This window comes from Myotis nattereri (genome assembly GCF_964212035.1).
Source record: "Myotis nattereri genome assembly, chromosome: 5".
Classification (NCBI taxonomy): Eukaryota; Metazoa; Chordata; class Mammalia; order Chiroptera; family Vespertilionidae; genus Myotis; species Myotis nattereri.
The window spans coordinates 72,733,496-72,758,026 of record NC_138080.1 but is presented as its reverse complement, the minus strand read 5'-3'; the positions used below and the strand labels follow the sequence as shown (position 1 = coordinate 72,758,026).

The following is a 24,531-nucleotide window of genomic DNA, read 5'->3' as shown; positions in this document are numbered from 1 at the left end:
AAGAGAATACATCTTTATGCCAATATTATCTAAGAACGAATTCGAGCGAAGGCAAATTATTCCACCAAGATCATATTAAACACAAGTACCCTTTGACCTATGATAGATTTCGAGAGATTTAAAACAGAAAATGACAATTTTTAGGTAAATTCTAGGGGCAGTGATAAGAATAAATTGGCTCTATGGTATAAGCACATACCTATAAAACCCAACTCCAAATCACCACCACAAACCACCCCATTCACACAGGGGTTGCTTTCTTCTGTCATGATGGATAATGGCTTCTTCATCTTAGCATACAGTGATTGCTATGTATGCCTATAACATGGAGCTGCTGTTTTATCTTTCTCTCTAAGCCAAGATTTGCTCTTCTTAATCTTTAATCACAAAGCCCAGAAAGCACATCCATCTTCCCAGCAACCAGAGGCCAGAGCCACACCTCCCTAGGGCCAGGCACACACAGCGTTCAAGAGAGCTGATCTCACATATCAGCAGTGGGGGGATGATTGGATAACCTTTCTGGAAAGCAATTTGACAGTATGTTTCACGAGATTTTTAAATGCTTATATGCATTGCTCTAAGAATTCTACTTCAGGAAATCTATTTTAAGAAAATAACCAGTGGTACAATGACTAATTAATGTTTTAAACAATCTTCTAATACAGAAGAACTGGAAAGAATCTGAATGTTCAATAATGAAAATGATTACTAGCAAGTGACTGTGTGATACAAATATTAAGAGTAATTTTTAAAAAGTTTAAAAATAAACCAAAAAAGGTGTTTATGCTACAATGTTATGTGTACACACACACACACACACAGTATGGTGCCAACTACATTAAAAATGCATAGAAAAAAAGACTGGAAAAATTATAGTTGATAATGTCCCCTGATTCCTCATACTTTTTAATTTATTTTTTTTATTATAGTATACATTCAGTATCTTCATACTTATAAAAAACTACTTCCCGTATTCCCTACAAAGAACACATATTATTTTGAATTAAAAGAAAAAAATTTTTTAAAGCACAAATCTTGTTTCAAGAAAAACAGACGAAAAGGAGGGAGAAAAAGAGAGGAGAAAAAACCCAGAACAGAACTGTGGAAGGTTTGGTAGCCTTTCCTGTCAAAACACTCCACATACCTTTGGGTTCCTCAGCCACTGCCACTGCTTCCCCTCCTCAGCTGAGTATACTTTCACACTTTCTGCAGGCCCATCTCCTTGGTCATCCCTTGCAAGCTGGAGACAGGACTCTACATGACTTTGGTACTCTTTAAATGGGACCAGGGATTTACATAGATAACACTTCTCATGCCTAGCCAATCAGAAGAGAGAGAGAAAAAGCAGTTTTAAGGTTTGCTTTTGCCACTGGGCTCCTGGATATGTCTCAAATCATGTTTTTATGTCTCAAAGTGATTCTGTGGAGAAGACATGTCAACCAATGCAGATTTGCTCAGCAGGGCCTCCAATAAAACTAAACCAATGACAATCAAAAGGACTGAGTGATTAGTGGTTTTCCCTGGCTGTTTCTCTGTACCCTGCTGTTGCAGCCGTGGGATGGTAATAAAATCAGCACTTCTAACTATCTCAATGTTGATTGCTCTTCAGACATAAAATATTCTGTCAAACTCTTCTGAAATTAAGTGCAATCATTTTTTCAAAGGGAAGTTAAAATTTAGACAGAAAAGGGAGCACACAGAGCATTAAACCAAGATGACAACTTTACCAGGGTGGATGAACTTGTCTGACTAGTAAATCAAGTCTGTCCATATGCTGACTTCCTTAATTCTATAACCTGCAACATCAACTAGGAAGTTACCAAAACCATGTGGTTCCGCCAAAGGCTTCTGCATAATTTCATACACAGTTATTTTTATTGTTTTGTAACAGTTGAGTTTGTGGAAAGAGATGAAATTGTATCCTTGAGTAAGGCTAATTGGACATTGGTGAAAATGGAATCATTGAGAACAAAGGAAGAAAATGAACAATTAAGTATTTAATAATGGTGGAAGGTGCTTTAAACACAATTTCTCAAACCCCAGCCCTACTAAGAAGGTACTTTTCTCCCCAAGGTTGTATAGCTATAATTGTCAGAAGCCAGGTCTGCCTGACTCAAGACCATCTCAGTTTTAAGAAGCTAAGGAAAACTTTTCAAAGTTTGCTATCTTAGACTTCTCTTTCTGGCCATTACAACTCAATTACTACAGCCAGGGAAATTTGGATTGGCTCTAAGGAAGAATTTCTCTAGAGGTTTTTAAAATAGAAGAAATAAGTCTCAAGTATTTAATCATCTCGGAGAATGCAAGTAAAACTCTTCCTTATGAGAAAAGCAGACCAGTGTACCTTACACCGTTTATCAGGTAATGCAAAAAGCATTTATTAATCTCCTACTATGTGAAAGATGGCATCACTGAGGAAGGAGCATGTCAAGTAGGCTTTGTCAGTTCTGCCCTCATGATCACAACCAGTTACTTACAATTTCTCTTCAGTCTCTTTATTAAAAAAAGGAAAAAGGATAACTGCCTTAAAAGCTATTGTAAGAGTTATATAGTAAATAAAGCACCTAGCACAATGACTGGTACACAGTATTAGGTTCTCAACAAACAGGTTTTATTGTTGTTGCTGTCTCAAATTTTATTAGATGCTGAAGAATAGAGTATGAATGAAGACAAGCATCTGCCTTCAGATAACTAAGAGCCTAGTCAGGGAAACAGAAATGTCAAAAATGAACAAAAGAAAATTACTGCAATACACTGTGATGAAGACAGTCCTAGAAGAATGTCCACATGACAGTGATTCCAAAAGGAGCAAGGGATGAACTCTGCTCAACTGGATTAGGGAAGGAAACTCTAAAATGTAGGGTCTAAATCTGTGTTTCTAAGGTAAATGTTTCTGCCTAATGACTAACTGCTCTAATGTACTTTGGTAATATCTTTACTATTGGGAGAAAGCACTCAAACCCGACCCCTTAAAATGTGCTTTCTTGTCAAGTTGCAACCCACAACCCAAGGAAGTCTATATTGCCCAACCTTTTGCAACTCAACTTCTGTTATCATTATATCACAAAATAGCTCACTGCTTCCCCAAAACACCAAGATGCAAATTCAAAGAAAAAAATTAATTTTAAAATTAGTTTAATGAAGCCAAAACGGTGGGGGGTTAACTGTACATAATAAACGATTACACAGACATGCACACATTTTAAGTTATAAGGAATAAAGTTTGTTTTGGCAGATGTTAAAATTAAAGTTGCAGACATTAGTAACATAACTCAGCATCCTTAATTTGGTATAAGTGTGACACATTTTCTTGCTTTCTTCTATTCTACTAAATCACCATACCTAAACTGTTTTATAAAACTAATATATTGAAATTTAGCTTTACTGTTTTCACTTATGCTCTGATTCTAAAGTAAGAGCAATGTGGAAGTGGAGTGGGTAGCAGGATTTTTTTAGGGTAATAAAAAGGGATATACAGAGGCCACATACACTGACATAAAATGGAAATAATAAAAAGAAATTCAGGCATCCAAGCAACAAAGTGATTGGCAGGCCAAAGAAACCCAGGGTAAGAGAAAAATTGGCCTTTTTATTTGACCTAAAAACAGCATACATACTTACTTCTCAATGTCCAGGGAAGTCTTGGCCACTATCCCACAGTCCCTCTTGTTCTGGGCCTCTATTTGTCTGCAAGTCAACACTTTCAACAGAAAATGAAGAAAAACTATCAGTTAGCAGTAGACACTGAATATAAAAGATAAAATGTGTACGAAGAAGCAAAGTTTAAAATCCTACTCCACTGGGAGACATGCACTGTCTAAGAAACTTCTTTTTAGTACAGAGAATAATACCTGTAACATATGTACTGAAACTGCCAACTACAAGATATGTCCGTATTTGCTAATGAGATCTATTTATCCCTTATTTGCCATGAGTCCTAAAAACCTAGTTCACACCAAAACAGGTTTTTGTGTACTACCCAACCTGCAGTATCTGAGGGAGAGATTTATACTTTTTCAACCAAAATTCTCACTGGCTTAAATTGAACTTATGGCAATTAAGGTCCATCCCCTACCCTCCCCAATCATCTTCAAATAAAATGTTATCAAGACCAATCTCCTAACTCTATACTTGGGTAACTACGCTGTTGTGTATTTCCCCCCTCCTCCACCCCCACCCCACCCCCACCCCCGCCTAAACACAGAACTTTACATTTGTCCCTGTTTTTTTTGTTTTTGTTTTTTTGGGGGGGGGGTTTGGTAATAGTTTACTGATTTTTAGAGAGAGAGGAAAGGAGAGGGAGAGAGAAAGAGAAACATCGAAAATGTGAGAGTATACTAGGAACATTTATGGGCAGTCTCCTGAATGCCCCCTAACTGGGCATGTGCCCTTGACTAGGAATTGAACTGGCAACCTTCCGGTGCATGGGACAATGCCTGAACAACTGAGCCACACCAGCCAGGAATGTCTCTGTTCTTTCCAGGCGAACATTGTAGTCTGTCAAGTTCATCTGCAATATTGATTCTGTCATCTAATGTTATTAGCTCTCTTTTCCAGTTTTGTGTCACCTGCATATATGAAAGCATCTTCATCCATATTTACAGAGAATCTTCAATATGTGAGTAATTTGGGGAGATATAAGAAATTATGAGATGGGGTTCTTGCCCTAGGGAGCTTACAATGTATTAAGGGAGACAACATATACACTCAAATAACTATAACACCAAATATAAAGAGATATGAATAAAACAAGATGATACACACAAGTAACTATTAATAGTGTTTGTCTCTGGGGGGGATGACAGTGACACTTGAGGACTGAATTAGGAAGATGGTATGTTTTTTTACCATGTACTTTTTGTACTGTTGAATTAAAAATTAAAAGGGAGAAAAAGAGAGCAGAGTACAGAGAAAGTAGGTAATCTATTTCTAAGGTTCCTTCCAACCCAGAGATTTTATAAGCAAAAATAAAGTACTGCAGGAGAAAAATATCCTGGACATAGTTGTATAGCCTTCAGATCCTCCTACTACTCTATCAGCCAGCCCACATTTCTCCATCTTATATACAAGGACTTCATGAGAGATTTTATCAAGGGCACTGCTAAAATCAATTCTTAAAAGGTTGGCACCTCACAGATTACAGAAACTTTTAAGGGTTGTTTTTTCTCTCTCTTTCCATTTGTTCCCCTATCTTGACTACCAAGTATTTTTTCCAAAAGAAATACTTGGAAACCACTCCACAGACAGGGCTGGAAAAAAAATTAATTGCTTCTAGCACTTTATAGATACCACTATTGCTCTTAGCACATTTCTGTTGTTATTTGTTTGTATGTCAGTCTCCTTTCTACATCATGCAACTTTCTGAATTTAGAGATTCTGAGTTTTGTTTTGATCTCTTCAGCATCCTCAGCAAAATCTAGCACATATTAGACACTAATAAATATTTGCCAATTAAATCACAGCAATGGGCCGAAACCGGTTTGGCTCAGTGGATAGAGCGTCAGCCTGCGGACTGAAAGGTCCCAGGTTCGATTCCGGTCAAGGGCATGTACCTGGGTTGCGGGCACATCCCCAGTGGGAGGTGTGCAGGAGGCAGCTGATCGATGTTTCTCTCTCATCGATGTTTCTAACTCTCTATCGCTCTCCCTTCCTCTCTGTAAAAAATCAATAAAATATATTTAAAAAAAAAAAATCACAGCAATGGATTCAAGGGGGTTTTGGAAAAGAGCTCTTGTTTTTGAGGACCTGCTCTGTACCAGAGACTTTATAAAACTAATCTCAATCCTTAGAACAAAATCCTACAAGGCATATGTCATTATCTGCATTTTATAGATGATGAAATATTAAATACCTGATCAAGATCACAAAGCCAAAACAACAACAACAAACCCCAATACAAGTCTGACTTAAAAGAAGCATATGTTCTTCTATAAGAGCAGGCAGCCTCTCCTGGGAAATAAAAGGGTAAAGGATAAGAGAAAAAGTGGATAAGATAAGTAAGTGAGTAGGCAGGTAGAAAAGAATCTGAGGGGAGAGACTTGGCAGATTGCTGGGAACCACATGCTAATTCTATTATTTAATGTTAAAATAAGGACAGACCAGTATAAGTTTACAAAGGAACGGAAAAGTTGCCCTTAAAGGAGCTTCCAACTCCAGTTTATGAGGGTTGGGACAGTCACTTCAACTAGTGGCAGGCAGACAACTCAATATGAAACCGAAATCCAAAACCCTTGCTGCTGATGACAACAGCCAAAGATTTCAAAAGGGAACAATGGAGTCTGAGAACAACTACCAGAAAAACAACCACCAGGCCAGGTAAGCAAAATGGAGGAGAGGAAGGATGTCACTAAGACCTGAGAGATGGAAACACCCTAAGGAGCTGTGCTATGGACTTGCCTTGGCACGGTTAAAACAAAAGGAAGCAGTAATGCCTGGTGGAATAAAGTACACTAACTTCAGAGTTGGACAAAATGGTGTCCAAATTGGGACTCTACTAGCTATTCACCATAGGCAAATAACTTAACTTGAGTATTAGTTTGACTTATCTACAAAATGAGATGATACAGCATCTACTCTCATGAGTTTTGGTAAGAATCACATCAGATAATCCAAATAAGTTGTAAGAGTTTCCAGCCCACAGAAAGCACTCAGCAAACCTAAGTTGTTAATTGTAATTATCATTATTATTCCTCCAGACTTATTTTTTAGCCTTAGCCAAATATTTAAACCCATCCTTAGGACAAGCACTTATCAGCCTGTCTAAAATTTGGGTTAGGTCTTACTTTTAAATGGTTCCCATACTGATTTGTACAAACAGAATGAACAGCAAATAATCAAAGAATTATAGAACAATTATCAATACTATGTAAATATCAGCACATTTGTTTCCAAAAATCCAAAGACAGGCAATCACAAATAAAACATATGGCCTACAACTATAACAGTGAAACAAATGGCTCCTTGAGGAGTAGAAATTATATATACAAAGAAGAGAGATTTGTCATATTCAATTTATCTCCCTCAACCTCAAAACCACCTCAGCAGAAAATAACAGGAGGCCACAGACTTGTGTATGTTCCTATTAAAAGTGCCCCTCCCCCAGCCAGGCACTTCCTCAGTGGGCTGTAAGAGGAAGAAGGAAAGGTGCACTTCACCTGCATGCTGCCTGCCTCAATGCTGCTGACCTCCCCTAAGAAACTAGCCTCATAGCAATGTGGCTATTTAAATTTAAATCTTTAATTAGAAGCTATACTAATAAAATCATAATATGCTAATTAGACCGGCCGAATGACCTTCTGGACATCCTTTCCAACGACTTTCTGGATGAAGCTGCGGCGGCAGGGCCGAAGAAGAGGCTGAGGCAAAAGTGGTTAGCAGTGATCAGGCAGGCAGGCAGAGTGGTTAGGAGCGATCAGGCAGGCAAGCAGTTAGGGGTGATCAGGCAGGCAGGTGAGTGGTTAGGAGAGATCAGGCAGGCGAGCAGTTAGGGGTGATCAGGCAGACAGGCAAAGTGGTTAGGGGCAATCAGGCAGGCAGGCAGAGTGGTTAGGGGTGATCAGGCAGACAGGCGAGTGGTTAGTGGTGATCAGGCAGGCAGGCAAGGGGTTAGGGGTAATTAGGCAGGCAGGCAGAGGGGTTAGGGGTGATCAGACAGGCAGGCAGGCGAGTGGTTAGGAGCCAGCGGTCCTGGATTTCGAGAGGGATGTCTGACTGCCAGTTCAGGCCTAAACTGGCAGTTGGATATCCCCTGAGGGCTCCCAGATTGCGAGAGGGTGCAGGCCGGGCTGAGGGACTCCCCTCCCCACTGCTGTGCATGAATGAATTTCGTGCACCGGGCCTCTAGTTAAATATAATTTAAAATTCAGCTCAGTCCCATGAGCCATATTTCATATGCTCAATAGCCATGTGACTACTGGCTTTCATATTTGACCCCACAAATACAGAACATTTCTGTCATTACAGACAGTTCTATTGATTAGCACTGCTCCTTTAAGAGATAACTAGGATAAAACTTGCCTTAAGTTTGTTTACCTTGACACCACAAGAAATCCAAGCCTCCCTGGCATCTCTCATCCCCACATAACTCTAATCTGTCATCTGGGAGGACTTTTCTAATCTGACCCAATCATCCACTCCTACTCTCGAAATGACTCTGCCTTCTGGAATTCCTGTCAGTGATCAACAAACCCGCCCGCCCCCTCCCACCCCACCTCCCCCCATATTCTCAACCTCCTCTGAACATTCTCTTCATCTTCTTGCTCTCACTGAAAGATGGCTGTCTTCTGAGGATACTTCTTTGCCTTGTACCTTCTCAAATACTGGCTTGTTTCTTCTTCCTTACACCACTAAGTACTACTGACCTGGAGTTGGGGTAGATATCCTCTTCCTCCTCCTTGTTGCTTCCAGCCTACTGGAAAAACCTAGTTTGAAGCACAAATCAGGTGTTACCCCTGCTACCCAACCCTGAAGTAGTCATAACCTATTCTCCTGGTCACCTGCCCTCCACCAGCCACCGACACTTCCTGACCATTCACTGAAAATTTTAATATATCACTGTCTTTCTCTTCACCACTCCTGCCATCATTCTTGGTGATTTCAATATCTATATATTGTATTACACTGAAGCATATCAAGTTGTAGATTTTATAGGTTTCAACCTAAAGTATGATGCATCGAATGCTCTTGCCTCTCAGTTCCTTGATGACCATCCCAGCCTTTCTCAAGGAGGGTTCTGAGAGAGAAGTAAGCCTAATTGCCCTAAGGCATACACTGTACGTGATGAGTTAATCTCTGTCTGCTACATTTAGAATGATTGGTACCAGTTTTGTACCATCATTGAGAGAAGTAGGATAACAATCTGTTCATTATCTATGTTTTGTGATTCCAATGAGAAACCCTGGTTGAGCCTGTCAATAATAATAGTGCCACTTGCAAGCGGACAATTTCAGATGTCCCATTTTCTGATAACCACCACTGTTCTTTTCTGACTCCCTCTAAATATCCTAACTCCAATAATTTCTCAGCCTCTCTAGGATATCTAATTCCAAACTATCACCCTTTTCAGTGTTCTTTACCCTCTTATGTTCTCAATTTCCTTCTTCCCTAAGTTAGACTTCACAGTTATCTAACCATTCCCTTGAGTATTCCCTCAACTTATTTCTAATTTCTTTTGTACTCCCTGGCAAAACCCAATTTTGGTTAAATCCAGCACTCCACCTATTATTTGTTCCTACCTAAGCAGCACAACAGTGCCAACTGGGCTCACATTATATTTAAGTCCACAAACCTCAAGAGGCCCTTCAAGTACTGCCTACCAATCTTATTATGTTTCCATAGTCAGTAAATTCTTGTACTCTCCCAGAGTCTATTTCACATCTTTTCCACTATCCTCATACCTCCAATACCATCCTGACTCTGCTGTCATCATTCTTTTTTGTTTCAATATAAAACTTTATTGAGCTATAATTCATATATATTCAATAGTTTTGAGTATATCCACAGAGCTGTACATCCATCACCACATCAATTTTAGAACATTTTGTTAACTGAAAAAGAAATCTGTTCTTATTAACATTCATTCTCAATTTTCCCCCAAACTCTCAGCTCTAGGCAATCACTAATCTGTGGATTTGCCTATTCTGGCCATATCCTATAAATGGAATCATACAGTATATGGGCTTTTGTAACTGGCTTCCTTCATTTAACATGTTTCCATGTTATAGCATGTGTCAGTACTTCATTATTTTTTTCTCCACTGTGGTTGCATGTCACATTCCCACCAACAATATACTGGGGTTCCAATTTCTCCACAGTTTTGCCAACATTTGTTATTTTCGGGTTTGTTAATAGCCATCCTACTGGGTATAAGGTATTATTTCATAGCGTTTTTTAACTTTTAATTCCTTAATGACTAATGCTGTTGATCATCTTTTTATGTGTATATCTTCTTTGAAAAAAGTATATTCAATTCCTTTGGTCTAATTGGGTTGTTTTTGTTTTCTCAGTCCATGAGGTATTGAATAATTTAGAGGTCTTAGAAAAACAGCCACTTATCTAATTCCTACTAATACTTATGTATAAAATATATAGCTCAATCTTTTCTTTAACAGCTGAAATTTTTACTTAAGCAATATGGCAATATATATCAAGAATTTTAAAATAACTCATATTTTCTGACCCATAAATTATACTTTGGGAATCTACTCTGAGGAATCATGTGAATTTAGATGAGACTGTAAAATAAAGATATTTTATCAAAGCATTATTTATAACAATAAAAAAATTAAATAACCTAATGCTCAAATATAGGATAAAATACTAAGCAGGAATTCAAAATAAAGACTAAAAGGAAATATACTAAAATATCAACTAACTCAATGGGTAGGAAGGGGGGTGTGTTGGGTGATGATTTCAGATGATTATTTTTCTATGTTGCCAATTCTCTTCATGGAGCATATACCATTTTTCATTTAAAAATTTGTTTAAATATTGACACCGCAATATTTAAAAAACAAGTCTAGGCAAGGATCAACAGTGACCTTTATCAAGGTTCCTACGAAAGTGAAATGAATGACAATGGGACATAAAATACAAATATGTGAGCTTTTTAAAATGTTTTATAATATGTACAAAAGAATATATATGCAAACCAATCATCCCACTTAAGAACTAGACATTACCAACACCAATTAGCTGTGTGCTTCTTCCTGATTCCATCCTTTATCTCCACACAAGCAGCCTTTATTCTCAAAACTGTTATTACTTTGCTCTTATACCACACAGTTTTACCATAAATTCTTAAAACAATATATTGACTATCATATTGGATTTAGTATTCTCAAACTTTTTTTAATCTGAACTTTCATGGATGACTCTTTGGAGCATAAGCTTTTGAATTGAAGCTGACTGTATATCCCAGCTCTAGCTGCTTTCTAAGTACTGGATGTGATCTTGGGAAATTATTTTCCTGCCAAGCCTCAGTTTCCTCTTTTATAAAAGTGGAATAATATCTGCTTCAAAAGGTTGTTCTGAGAATTAAAACAGAATATACAAAAAGCATAGTTCCTAGTATATAATAAGTGCTCATAACTGGTAGCTATTGTTGGTTACAATTAGGTATGATTTACAAAGATTTGGCAAATTAAATCCTTTACTAAATGGAAAAATAACATCTTGCTATTAAGAATTTCCTTTATATTAGGCCCTTAGAAAATTCCCTATTAGCAAGTCAGTCTATGAATGGTCAATCTCCACAGCCACCACAGAAGTAATTCTAATCGTTTGTTTGATCCTTTGACTTTGCACATATGCTTTTACAGAGGTGACTTATGTCACATTAACTCAGTTTACTAGGAAATAGTCTGAATCCATCAAACTGTTTCTTCCAGGTAATTGAAAAACTGACAAGATCAAGTCTGATGAGATAAGATTCCATGTTTGCATTCAGGGGTGTCCTCAGACTTTGCCCTGACTATGTATATCCCCGTCTCCACGTATGGAAAGGCAGATAGAACATAATAATGAAGAGCACTAGCTCTGGAGTCAGGGAGACCTGGGCACCGGCCCCAGCTCTGCTGCTTATTAACTGACTAGAGGCCTGGTGCACGAAAAGATTCGTGCACTAGGCCTTCCTTCCCCTGGCTACTGGCACTGGTTTTCCTCCGGCACCCGGGACCCAGGCCTTCGCTCCGGCCGGAGCTGCCTTCAAGCCTTCGCTGCTCCGGCCGGAGTCACTGCTGCAGCCGGAGCCACCTTCAAGCCTTCACTGCTCTGGCCAGCGCCATCTTCAGTCTTTGCTCCGCCGCTTTGTTGGCGGATAATTTGCATATCTCGCTGATTAGCCAATGGGAGGCATAGTGAAGGTATGGTCAATTACCATGTTTGTCTATTATTAGATAGGATGCTGGACAAGTACTGAACTTCTCTGATACCAGTTTCCTCACAGGTAAATTGGAGATAACAATAACACCTGTAAGGTAATTATAGTCCTGACAGTTCTAAAGGATATGACTGATCTAATATTAATTCCTTGAACTTTCTTTCTTAACATGCTCTAAATCAGCAATTTTCAACCCTTTTCATCTCATGGCACACATAAACTAATTATTAGAATTCTGCAGCACACCAAAAATATATTTTTTGTTGATCTGACAGAAAAATAGGTATAATTTTTATTCATTCACACATGACGGCTACTGTTGTGTTGGCTGTTGTCATTTTTTATTTGACAATCTAAGAGAAAAGAGGTCAGTGCCACTGACTAAGTAGTCAGGTATTGATGATTTTTAAATTCTTGCAGCACACCAGTTGAAAATCATTGTTCTAGGTGCCTAAATTAAAAGGTATGACTAGATCATAAAGTAAGAGAACTTCTTTAAAGTGGTTTTTAGCTGTTAATATTCTTTTAACACATAATACTTTGGGTATTAACTCAGGTGTTAATAAGAGCTATTTTATTTTTCAAGGAAGGAATACACACACCTAGCAGAAAAAAAATTGCTAAAAGAAATCCTGAGGCCTGGCTCTTCAGCAGCAAGGCACAGTGAGTAGAAGTAAGCAAAGACAGTCAATATTGAGGAACAAGATGGGAACAGCAAAGGCACTGAGGACTCAAGAAGACACAGATTACATTCAGACTGCCGATTCACATACATCATACAGCAACTTTATTGATGCACCATAGTGGAGCTGCTTATGAGGAAATGTTCCACAGAGAGGTTGAACAAAAGTTTTCAGAAGATAACTAAGATGACCCCTATATCAGGCCACCACTTCCTATCTCCTAGCTTCCTCCTTCCATCATCAATGGCAATGAATTCTTTACCCTTTCTCCTTGCTGCTCACTCCCCTTCTTAATTCTGGATGGATTCTAATACTCTTTTTCTCGTATCAGTGCCACTTCTATTCACACCGATTAGATCTTTCTGCAGGATCAGCACCACTTCTGCTTCAAGAAATAAAAGCTTTGACAGCATTCACACAAGTAGGGGGTTGCTGCCCCAGCTGCATAAATCTGGAAACTTGGTAAAAACTGATAGGTGGGTGGGAAAATTTTGGAAAGCACCTTCAAAGCAAAAGGCAATTGCCTTATAAAGAACTCATATAAACTGATAATAAAAATACTAAGAAACTGCCCTAGCCCGTTTGGGTTAGTGCAGCAGTTCTCAATCTGTGGGTCATGACCCCTTTGGCAGTCGAACGACCCTTTCACAGGGGTCACCTAAGACCATCCTGCATATCAGATATTTACATTACAATTCATAACAGTAGCAACATTACAGTTATGAAGTAGCAACGAAAATAATTTTATGGTTGTATCACAACATGAGGAACTGTATTTTTTTCTTCACTTTAAGTTTTTAATGAAAGTTGTATATAATATTACTTTATTCCTGCATCTTCTCAATTGTTTCTTCCTTGTATTTTCCCTTTTCCTTTCCTACTTGGCGAGATTTGGCTTTACGTTCAAGAATCTTTTTTGCGGTCTTTGTCCAGCTTTAGTCTAGTAATAACCACCTTGCTGGGGTGAACGCCCACGTGAACATTAGCTTTCTCCCGTTGCGCTCGTTCAATGTAGATGACGTATTTCTGCCTGTAAACCTGGACTACTTTGCCAATTTGCTGCCCTTTGTAATGTCCTCGAACAACCTGAACCTCATCATCTTTTCGGATGGGCATGGACCGAACATTGTACTTCTGTCTCAGCTCTTTGGAAAGAGGAGACGACATGATCTTCCTTCGAATGCGGGAAGGTGCATTGAAATGCCTTTTACGGTTCCTGCTCCGGTCAGAAGTCACAAAGAGGTTGAACTTCATTTTAACCACTGGCGCTCCTACGATGGCCACAAGAGGGAAGAGCCATGAAGGGCCAGAAGGTTGAAAACCACTGGCTTAGTGGATAGAGCACCGGCCCGTGGATTGAAGGGTCCCGGGTTTGATTCGGGTTTGATCCCGATAAGGGGCACATGCCCGGTTTCGGACTTGATCCTGAGTAGGGGGCGTGCAGGAGGCAGCTGATCAATGATTATCTCTCATCACTGATGTTCTCTCTCTCTCTCTCCCCCTCTCCCTATCTGAAATCAATAAAAACATATTTTTTAAAAATAAAAAATACTAAGAAACCAAGTTCAGAGAACACAAAGAGGATTTCAACTTTACTACAAAGAAATATAAAGTATAATGAAATTTCATCGATTATCAGAAATATGCCATGCTTTATAAAAAAATAATATTTCTCAGTATTTGGAATGGTATGATAAGAGGAAAACTCATTTGCTACTAGTGAGAATTTAAATGAGTAATACCTTCCAATAAAGCAATCTAAAAACTTTATACATATAATCTAGTAATTCCACTTTTAGTAAACCCGTTTAAAGAAATAACTCTTATCAGAAATTCAGATAATTTATACATTTCAAGGCTCATTGCTGTTGTAGAGCCAAACTTTTAATAGAAAAAAAATGTAAAAACCCATGCTTGATATTAGGGAACACTGAAGTAAGAATCTGTCCTTTTTCTTACCACAGCCCTGTGAATCAGAAGTAAGCCCTTCCTCCTCTGTGAGTGGTTTGGGCCTCTATTTTAACACTTCAACTGATTTGTATCGTACTAAGTTGTGCCCAAGTCTGTTTGCCTCACTGAATTGTGAATTCCCTGAATACAAATTTGAGGTCCCATCCAGCTTTATACCATATCTCTAATCACCTCTCAAGCACCGCTTGTCCCCCAGTACTAATAGCAGGACACAAACATTTTTGTTAAGTTGAATCACTGTACAAAGCAAATTAATCAATGGCTTCAGAGATAGTATAATTTTATACACATAAAGAGATCTTGCCCTAAAAGGTTTTGCTCAGTGGTTGAGTGTAGGACTGCTGACCGAAGGGTCTGAGGTTCAATTCTAGGTCAAGGCCTCATATCTGGATTGTAGGTTCCCGCCATCCCACCCCCCACCCACAACTTTCCACTACCTCTTAAAAAACAAAACAAACAAACAAACAAACAAAACCCTCAACTTTCAGGCAGCAACCCCAGGTCACATCCCTGATTCTAAAAGGTTCCAGCCTAGCAATTGCTCAATAAAGCTGTGTATAGAAACATTTTTTTAAAAAAAAGACAAGGCAAACACAATATTCATAACTAACCTAATTTTACCATAATTTGGAATGAACTCAGTTCCAAGAGATTATAGGAATGAGGATTAACAGAAAAAAATAAAAAGCCTATCTGTTGAATAGAGACAAGTAAAGTCAAAAAATGGAGAAAGACATCAGCTCTGCCTGACGCCTATACCAGACTTCTCAATTACTATGCAAACTTTCTCTTTTTTGCTTAAGGTTACTTAATTATATCTCCAACATTTGCATCTGAAAGAGTCCTACATACTACAGTGGGGTAAGCATACAAAGTTATTTTACAGTTGGAAAAAACTTTGCCCCATATTAACTCATAAAACTCAAGTTACATTTGTTGTTCTCCAACTGCCTACTATTCCATTTCATACTGCCCCGCACTATAACCACATTAACTTGCTTGCTTTTTCCTGTACACCCTTCACATTCTTCTGTTTATGTGATTTTTGTCTACTGTTCTTTTACATTAATGCCCTTCCCTCTCAATCTCTAATCACATTTCCTCTGAAACAGCAAGGATTTTATCTGTGTGTCCCTTAGTAGATTTGACCTTGTATTACAGTTATTTATGTGCATATCTTATCTACCCAACTGCTCTGTGTTTGGACTTGTGTATCTCCCCACAGGTCAGTCTGTCTCCCAAATCCATGTTATTTCTATTAAACCTATGCTATTTCCCAAGAGCACTAGTTAACACCTCTTTAGTTAGGTATCAATAGCAATATATTTAACCTAATTGTCCTGGGTACCACAAAAGCCACATTAACATAAGTGAGAGACTGAATGGGGTACAAATTACATTCAGGTAGGCAAATACAGGTATATATTAAAGAAAAAAATCAATTTTGTCCAATTAAAGAAATGATTTTTGCTGAGTCACCCAAGTCAAGCCTATTTTAGGCCTGAGTCCTTTTCTGTTAGCTCCACCCACCCACTTACACACCATTATTTTCCCAGGAGATATCTATGAAGAGATAATCACTCCTGGCAGTATCCTGACTCTAAGCCACACCCCTGTGAATTAGCCTGGAGATGTACACAGTTAATGCCTTCAGCTTCCCTAACTCTCCAATGATCTATTTCTCACTAGTTTATTCTTACCACTTTGACAATCAGATTGCTTTTCCCTGCCTTACATCTTTCCCTTAACTCTATCTGGCTGACATCTTAACACAGACCTCACCGAGACTACACAGGCAAAAATAATATTCAGTAATAAAAGCAGCTATCATTTATTGAATATCTATTACAAGCTAGACACAGTACTAGGTACTTTATAAAATGTCTCTGATTCTCATGACAATCCTAATGATATCAAACTAATTTTACAAGTCAGGCACCTGATCCCCAAAGAGGTAAGGCAATTTCTCAAATATTACCCAGATGACAAGTATTACAGCTCCACCTAGTTCCACAGCCCATGTTTCTCTCACTCTATCATACTGCCAAAAATAAAATAGTGGCTGTTCTCCAGCTTCCACCCTTGTCCCCAATCCCAACAATCTATTCCACAGCAGCTTGAGTGATTCTTTGTTCAAATATTAATTCATTATTTGCTCAAATCCTTCCAATGGTTCCTCCTTTGCTCAGAGAAGAAACTGAAGTCCTTACTATGGCCTAAGAACCCTGTTCACTTGTCTCCTCCCCAATTACCTATCTGGTCTCGTTGTTTATCTCTCCTTTAGTTATTCCACTACAGCCACACTGGATTCTTTGTCATTCCTCATACATACCAAGCCTGCTCACACCTTAGGGTCTTTGCACTTGCTATTCCATCTGCCCGTAACACCCTCTCCTTTCCACCTTGAAATCCTCTTAGCTTATTCCCTCACTTCTTTTCTCTTGCTCAAATGTCACCACCTATTTTTTTATTATTAACTAGAGGTCCGGCACACAAAATTCATGCACGGGTATGGTCCCTAGGCCTTGCCTGCGATCAGAGCCATCCTCCCCAGCTGCCCACAGCCAGCCCCACCCCCACCCCCAGTTCCCCATTTGCCATAGGGGGATAGGTGCCTGTCAGCCAGGAGAAGGGACCAAGAGGTTGGCTGTTCCTGCCCGCTCGCCGGCTCCGCCCCCGCAGCGGGTGGTCATTAGGCAATCGGAGCCTGCCAGCCCAGAAAAGGGACCAAGAAGTGAGGTGGTCAGTGCACCTCATAGTGACTGGTCCAGCGGTTTTTCTGGTCATACTGCCTTTAGGGTCAATTTGCATATTATCCTTTTATTAATAGGACTGAATTTACTGGGATGACATTGGTTAACAGAACCATATAGGTTTCAAGTGTACAATTGAATAAAACATCATCTACACACTGCATCATGCGCCCACCACCCCAAGCAAAGTCCCTTTCGGTCCCCATTTTTCCACCTTTTGCCAACCTCCACCTAGCCCCCATCCCTTTTCCCTCTCTCACCACATCCTTGTCTGGGTCTATATGTTATCCTATATAATAAAGAGGTAATATGCAAATTGACCCTCACACCCTCATGCCACAAGATGGCCGCCCCTAAGTCATCACAAGATGGACACCCCCACGTCGTCACAAGATGACTGCCACAAGATGGCCACCCCATGTCATCACAAGATGGCCACCCCCACATCGTCACAAGATGGCCACCATAAAATCGCCACCCCCACATTGTCACAAGATGGCCAGCAGGGGAGGGCAGTTGGGGGCAATCAGGCTGGCAGGGGAGGCAGTTGGGGGCAATCAGGCTGGCAGGGAAGGCAGTTGGGAGCGAACGGGCCAGCAGGGGAGCAATTAGGTGTCAATCAGGCCAGCAGGGGAGCAGTTAGGTATCAATCAGGCTGGCAGGGGACTGGTTAGGGGGCTATCAGGCAGGTAGGCAGAGTGGTTAGGAGCCAGCAGTCCCAGATTGTGAGAGGGATGTCCGAGGGGTCCCAGATTGGAGAGGGTGCAGGCTGGGCTGAGAGACACCCCCCCCCCGTGTGCACAAATTTCGTGCACCGGGCCTCTAGGGTATTTATGTTTTTTGGCTAATTCCTTTACCTTCTTTCATCCAGTGCCCCCAACCCCTTCTCCTCTGACTGCTGTCAGTCTATTCCATGTATCCATGCCTGTTTCTATTTGTTCATCATTTGTTTTGTTCATTAGATTACACATATAAGTGAGATCATATGGTATTTGTTTTTCTCTGACTGACTTATTTCAATAAGCACAATAATCTCTAGGTCCATCATGCTATCCCAAAAGGTATGATTTCCTTCTTTTTTACAGCTGCATAGTATTCCATTGTGTAAATGTACCACAGCTTTTTTTTATCTGCTCATCTATTGATCTTGTCCATTATAAGTAATATGGTAATGAACAAAGGAGTACATATATTCTTTCAAATTCGTATTTTGGGATTCTTAGGATACCTTCCCAGAAATGTGATTGCTAGGTCAAAGGCAGTTCCATTTTTTTAGGAAACTCCATACTATTTTCCACAGTGGCTACACCAGTCTGCATTCTCACCAACAGTAAACAAGGGTTACCTTTTTTCCAATCCTTGCCAGCACTTGTTATTTGTTGATTTGTTGATAATAGCCATTCTAGCAGATGTGAGGTGATATCTCACTATGGTTTTAATTTGCATCTCTCTGATGATTAGTGACTTTGAGCATTTTTTCATATGTCTGCAGGCCATCTTTATGTCCTCTCTGGAGAAGTGTCTTTTCAAGTTTAAATTGCTACCTCCTGACCTCAGACTTCCTATCCACCCGTCCTTTCTCTGCTTTCTTTTTCCCTCCAAAATACTTATCATTAGTTGACATATTGTTTATTGTCAGTATCCCACTACTAGAATATAAGCCCTTTGAGAACAGAGACTCTGTATATTCTGTTTACGGTATCTGTTATATAGTAGGTTGAGTAAATGAAGAGCCTTAGTCTTCCTAGGTGTTTAAATAAAAAAATAGCAGGATACAAAATCAACACCCAAAAATCAATGGTTTTTTTATATAACAATACAGACAGTCCTCGGGTTACGTTGGACTCGAAGTACACCGTTTCGTGGTTATATCGCCATCTCCCATTTATTTATTTAAAAAAAAAGTTCCGTCATTTCAACATATGTACTTATGTGCTTTATGTTTTGTTTGTTTTTTATTTATCGCAAGTAAAGGTCGGGAATTGTTATCTTTCTTTTAAATTTTTACTGTTTCACTTCATTACTGCGTATATGTGCTCCATGTGAGTGAAGTAGGTGCTTATGTAGGTGGGTTCCAACTTATGGCGAAAATCACATTACGTTGCGCCGCAGGAACGGATCTCTGACATAACCCGAGGATCTACTGTAATAAATTCTCAGGAAGAGAAACTAAACAAACAATCCCATTTACCACTGCAATAAAAAAATTAAGATACTTAGGAATAAATTTAACAAATAAGGTAAAAGACCTAGTCTTGGAAAACCATAGGACGTTGAAAAAAGAGATAGAAGAAGATATAAACAAGTGGGAGAATATACCGTGTTCATGGATTGGTATAATCAACATCATTAAAATGTCCATACTACCCAAGGCAATCTACAGATTCAATGCACTCCCTATTAAAATACCAACAGCATACTTCACAGAGCTAGAACAACCCACCCAAAAATTTATATGGAATCAAAAAAGACCCCGAATAGCAGCAGCAATCTTGAAAAAGAAAAACAAAGTTGGAGGAATCACAATACCAGATTTCAAGTTATACTACAAAGCCACTCTAATCAAAACAACCTGGTACTGGCACAAGAACAGGCATATAAACCAATGAAACAGAACAGAGACCCCAGAAATCAACCCAAGCCATTACACTTAATTAATATTTGACAAAGGAGGCAATAGTGTACAATGGAGTCAAGACAGTCTCTTCAATAAATGGTGTTGGGAAAATTGGACAGGTACATGCAAAAAATGAAACTAGACCACTAACACACCATACACAAGAATAAACTCAAAATGGATAAAAGAATTAAATGTAAGTTGAAAACCATAAAAATCCTAGAAGAAGCTATAGGCAGCAAAACCTCAGACATCTCTCGTAGCAATATGTTTACGGGTACAGCTTCTAGGGCAGGGGTGGGCAACCCCTGGCACGCATGCCAAACATGGCACGCCAGTAACTTTTGCTGGCATGCGAAACCCTCTCTTATAATCTTCCATTTACAATTTTATTCTTAATATCAACTTTTTTATTTTTCAGATAAATTCAGTGTAGGTGCATCTTAGATAAATAAATAATTTTACATAACAAGTTATCTTAAAGACCATAGACATGGATTGAAGAGAGAGGGGAAGAGCAATTTCTATGCCTCTGCCTTAACTCTCCCTGCCTTCCTAGATCCAACCAGTGTTTTGGTTTCATCCACATACGCTTGTGAATCTTTGTTCTCAGTGATGAATTTTGTTGTCTCATAATAGGAGTAGCCTGACGGATGAAAGTTGTAGCTCGTTCATATCTCTGAAGGTCACGAAATATAAACCTGATGTAAAATCTCTGTCATCAGTGATGCAGCAGCAAAAATCCCAATGATAATATCAAACAGAATCATACAGTTTTCTGTCGGACTATCAGTGTACCTGTATACATTAAAAAATAATGTATTTTTCATCATCATATACTGTGTTTTTGTCGCTCGAATGAATTTTATTATTTCTTCAAGGTTCTTCACATACGTACACCTTAAGAGATATCAAGTAGGCGTAACATATTCTCAAAAAATTAGGGTTGGCACGCAGAAGAATTTTGAGTCAGAGATTTTGCTGGTTTTGGCACGCACTCACAAAAAGGTTGCCCACCCCTGTCCTAGGACAAAAAACACTAAGGAGAAAATAAAAAAATGGGACTACATCAAAATAAAAAGCTTCTGCACAGCAAAAGAAACCATCAATAAAACAAAAAGAAAACCCACTGTGTGGGAGAACATATTTGGCAATGATACATCTGATAAAGGGTTAATATCCAAAATATATAAGGAACTTATACAACTTAACAAAAGGAAGGCAAACAATCCAATTAAAAAATGGGCAAAGGGAGAAACTAAGATGGCGGCATAGGGAAACACCAAAATTGCTGCCTCCTACAACAACTTCAAAACACAATAAAAAGACAAAACGGACATCATCCAGAACTTACAGGAAGGCTGGCGGAGTGGAAAATCTACAACTAGAAGGAAAGAGAAAAGCACATTGAGGGTCAGGAGCTGCGGAAGTAAAGTGCAAAGGTACGGAGGCTCGTGCGCGCGGAAAGGGGCTGGTACCTGAGGATGGGGCTGTCTTTTTGAATTGGGAGGGAGTCACAAGCTCCCGACTGCTCTGAACTCTGGTTCCGGGAAGTCTCTGGGGACCCAGGACTCATACGGGGAGAAACTGGACTGTCTGGCAGCGGGCAGAACTCGGAACTCGAGGGCGGCTTTCCCTCAGAGGTGCTTGCAGCAATTAAATTATCAGGACACTGAGACTCTCGCGGCCCCTTAGGGCAGGGCTGAGAATCCGCCATAGTTCCTTGCTCCGCCCTTTGATTCCCTGAGACCCCGCCCCACCCAGGCTGAGGCAGAGGCTTTTGCATATGAATGCCCTGGCCCTTTGCAACCTGAAAATTACCTAACAAACTGCAGCTGGGCCACAGACCCAGAACTTCCAAGAGAAGGCCCAAGGCCCCACAGCAGCTTGCATTGCTTCACAGCTAGGCCTCATCAGGGCACCTCCAAACTCCAAAAAAGGAAGGGGAATCTGCAGTTCTCTTTATAGCTCCTGCTGGGTAACCTCCAAGAGCCAGTGTACCCAGTGGTCAGAGGGGGACCGTCCGGATTACAACTCCTCAGATCCATAAGGGACACACCCAGGGGGCAGACTCAGTGAGCACCAAAGCCCCACTGAAGCAAGTCTTGTCCCATAAGGGTGTCTCAAGCACAGAAGCTCTCCCACTGCAGACACAGCCGATTCTCACTGCCAATTGGCCTGGAGGTCAATTCCTCCCAGTGATCCTACAACAATCAAGGCATAACTACAACAAGACTGTGCACAAAGCCCACAAGGGGGTGCACCAAGAGTGTCCACCTCAGGTAACGGGGGAGGCTGAGCCACTGGGCCCTACAGGACACCTAGCACACAAAACCACTCCACCAACACAGGGAAACATAAAAAATGTGGAGACAAAGAAACAGGTCACAAATGGCAGAAATGGAGGAAAGCAAACGACTGGATATAGAGTTCAAAACCACGTTTATAAGGTTTTTCAAGAATTTTATGGAAACCGCCGATAAATTTAGTGAAACCCTCAATAAATCTAGTGAGACCCTCGAAGATATGAAAAAGGACCAACTAGAAATTAAGCATACACTGACTGAAATAAAGAATAATATGCAGAGATCCAACAGCAGACAAGAGGATCCCAAGAATCAAGTCAAAGATTTGAAATACAAAGAAACAAAAAATACCCAACCGAAAAAGAAAAAAGAAAAAAGATTCCAAAAATATGAAGATAGTGTAAGGAGCCTCTGGGACAACTTCAAGCGTACCAACATCAGAATTATAGGGATACCAGAAGAAGAGAGAGGGCAAGATATTGAAAACCTATTTGAAGAAATAATGACAGAAAACTTCCCCTACCTGGTGAAAGAAATAGACTTACAAGTCCAGGAAGCGCAGAGAACCCCAAACAAAAGGAATCCAAAGAGGACCACACCAAGACACATCATAATTAAAATGCCAAGAGCAAAAGACAAAGAGAGAATCTTAAAAGCAGCAAGAGAAAGAAAGTCAGTTACCTACAGGGGAGTACCCATACGACTGTCAGCTGATTTCTCAACAGAAACCATGCAGGCCAGAAGAGAGTGGCAAGAAATATTCAAAGTGATGAATAGCGAGAACCTACAACCAATATTACTTTATCCAGCAAAGCTATCATTCAGAATAGAAGGTCAGATAAAGAGCTTCACAGATAAGAAAAAGCTAAAGGAGTTCATCACCACCAAACCAGGATTATATGAAATGCTGAAAGGTATTCTTTAAGAAGAGGAAGAAGAAAAAGGAACTCTTAACATTTGCCACAGCATGGATGGAACTGGAGAGCGGATAAATACATGATCTCACTCATTTGTGGAATATAATGAACAACATAAACTGATGAACAAGGACTGATCCAGAGAGGGAGAGGCATTGATTGGACTGTTGGGCCTTGGAGGGAAGGTAGGGGAGGGTGGGGGTAAGGGGGAAAGATCAAAGGACTTATATGCAAGCATATAGGCCTAACCAATGGACATGGACAACAGGTGTGGGGGGGGGGTGGGGGGAGGGCATGAGCGGGGGGGGGGTAGGGGGTAACGTGGGGATAAGGACACATATGTAATATCTTAATCAATAAAAAATATATTTAAAAAAAATTAAAAAATAAAAATAATAAAAAAATGGGCAAAGGACCTAAATAGACACTTCTCCAAAGAGGACATACAGATGGTCAAGAGACATATAGAAAAATGTTCAAAGTCACTGATCATCAGAGAAATGCAAATTAAAACGACAATGAGGTATCACCTCACACCTGTCAGAATGGCTACCATCAATAAATCAACAAATGACAAGTGCTGGTGAGTTTGTGGAAAAACGGGAACCCTAGTACACTGCTAGTGGGAATTATGGCTGGTATAACCATAATGAAAAACAGTATGGAGTTTCCTCAAAAAATTAAATATGGAACTTCCATTTGACCCAGCAATCCCACTTCTAGGAATATCCTAAGAATCCTGAAACAGCAATCAGAAAGAATGTATGTACCCCTGTCTTCATAGCAGCACAATTTGCAATAGCTAAGATCTGGAAACAGCCCAAGTGCCCATCAGCAAATGAGTGGATTAAAAAGCTGTGGTACATTTATAACATGGAATACTATGCAGCAGTTAAAAAAAAGAATCGCTTACCCTTTGAGACAGCATGGAGGGACCTGGAGAATATCATGCTAAGTGAAATAAGTCAGTCAGAAAAAGATAAGTATCACATGCTCTCACTCACATGTGAAATCTAAGTAACAAAATAAACTAATGGACGGAGTGGATCCAGAGACATGGAAGCATGGAACAGAGTGCAGACTCTCAGAGGGAAAGCGGGGGAGGGTGGGTAGGTGGGAGGTAATCAATCAAAGACCTTGTATGCATATATGCATAACCCATAGACACAGACAATAGGATGCTGAAGACCTGGGTGGAGGACAGGGGCAGGCTGCAGGGGGTCCATGGGAGGGAAAGTGGGGACATATGTAATACTTTCAATAATAAAGATTTATTTAAAAATAAAATGATCTCAAAGACATTTTCCAGAAAGCAAAGGCAAGCTGCCTTTGTCCTAGTCTAGATTAATTTAGCAAATCCTCTCCCCTTAAACAGTGCCTTTAACGATCGCTCTAATTTTTCCATA

At 39.8% G+C, this 24,531-nt stretch overlaps 1 protein-coding gene and 1 pseudogene across 2 annotated transcripts in view; both read right to left on the bottom strand.

The window, feature by feature from the left end:
- The window catches only part of UIMC1 (ubiquitin interaction motif containing 1), a 76,964-nt gene that overhangs the window by 2,645 nt on the left and 49,788 nt on the right, over positions 1–24,531 (bottom strand). The window contains exons 11-13 of the mRNA XM_081091012.1: positions 8,361–8,420; positions 3,622–3,700; positions 1,145–1,316 (exon numbers count right to left, since the gene is read on the bottom strand). Of these exons, the coding sequence (XP_080947138.1) occupies positions 1,145–1,316; positions 3,622–3,700; positions 8,361–8,420 (311 nt within the window). The remainder of the gene's footprint in view (positions 1–1,144; positions 1,317–3,621; positions 3,701–8,360; positions 8,421–24,531) is intronic.
- LOC308519077 (large ribosomal subunit protein uL24-like) lies at positions 13,305–13,830 on the bottom strand (annotated as a pseudogene). Its single transcript has one exon. The product of its transcript is annotated as a large ribosomal subunit protein uL24-like (transcript).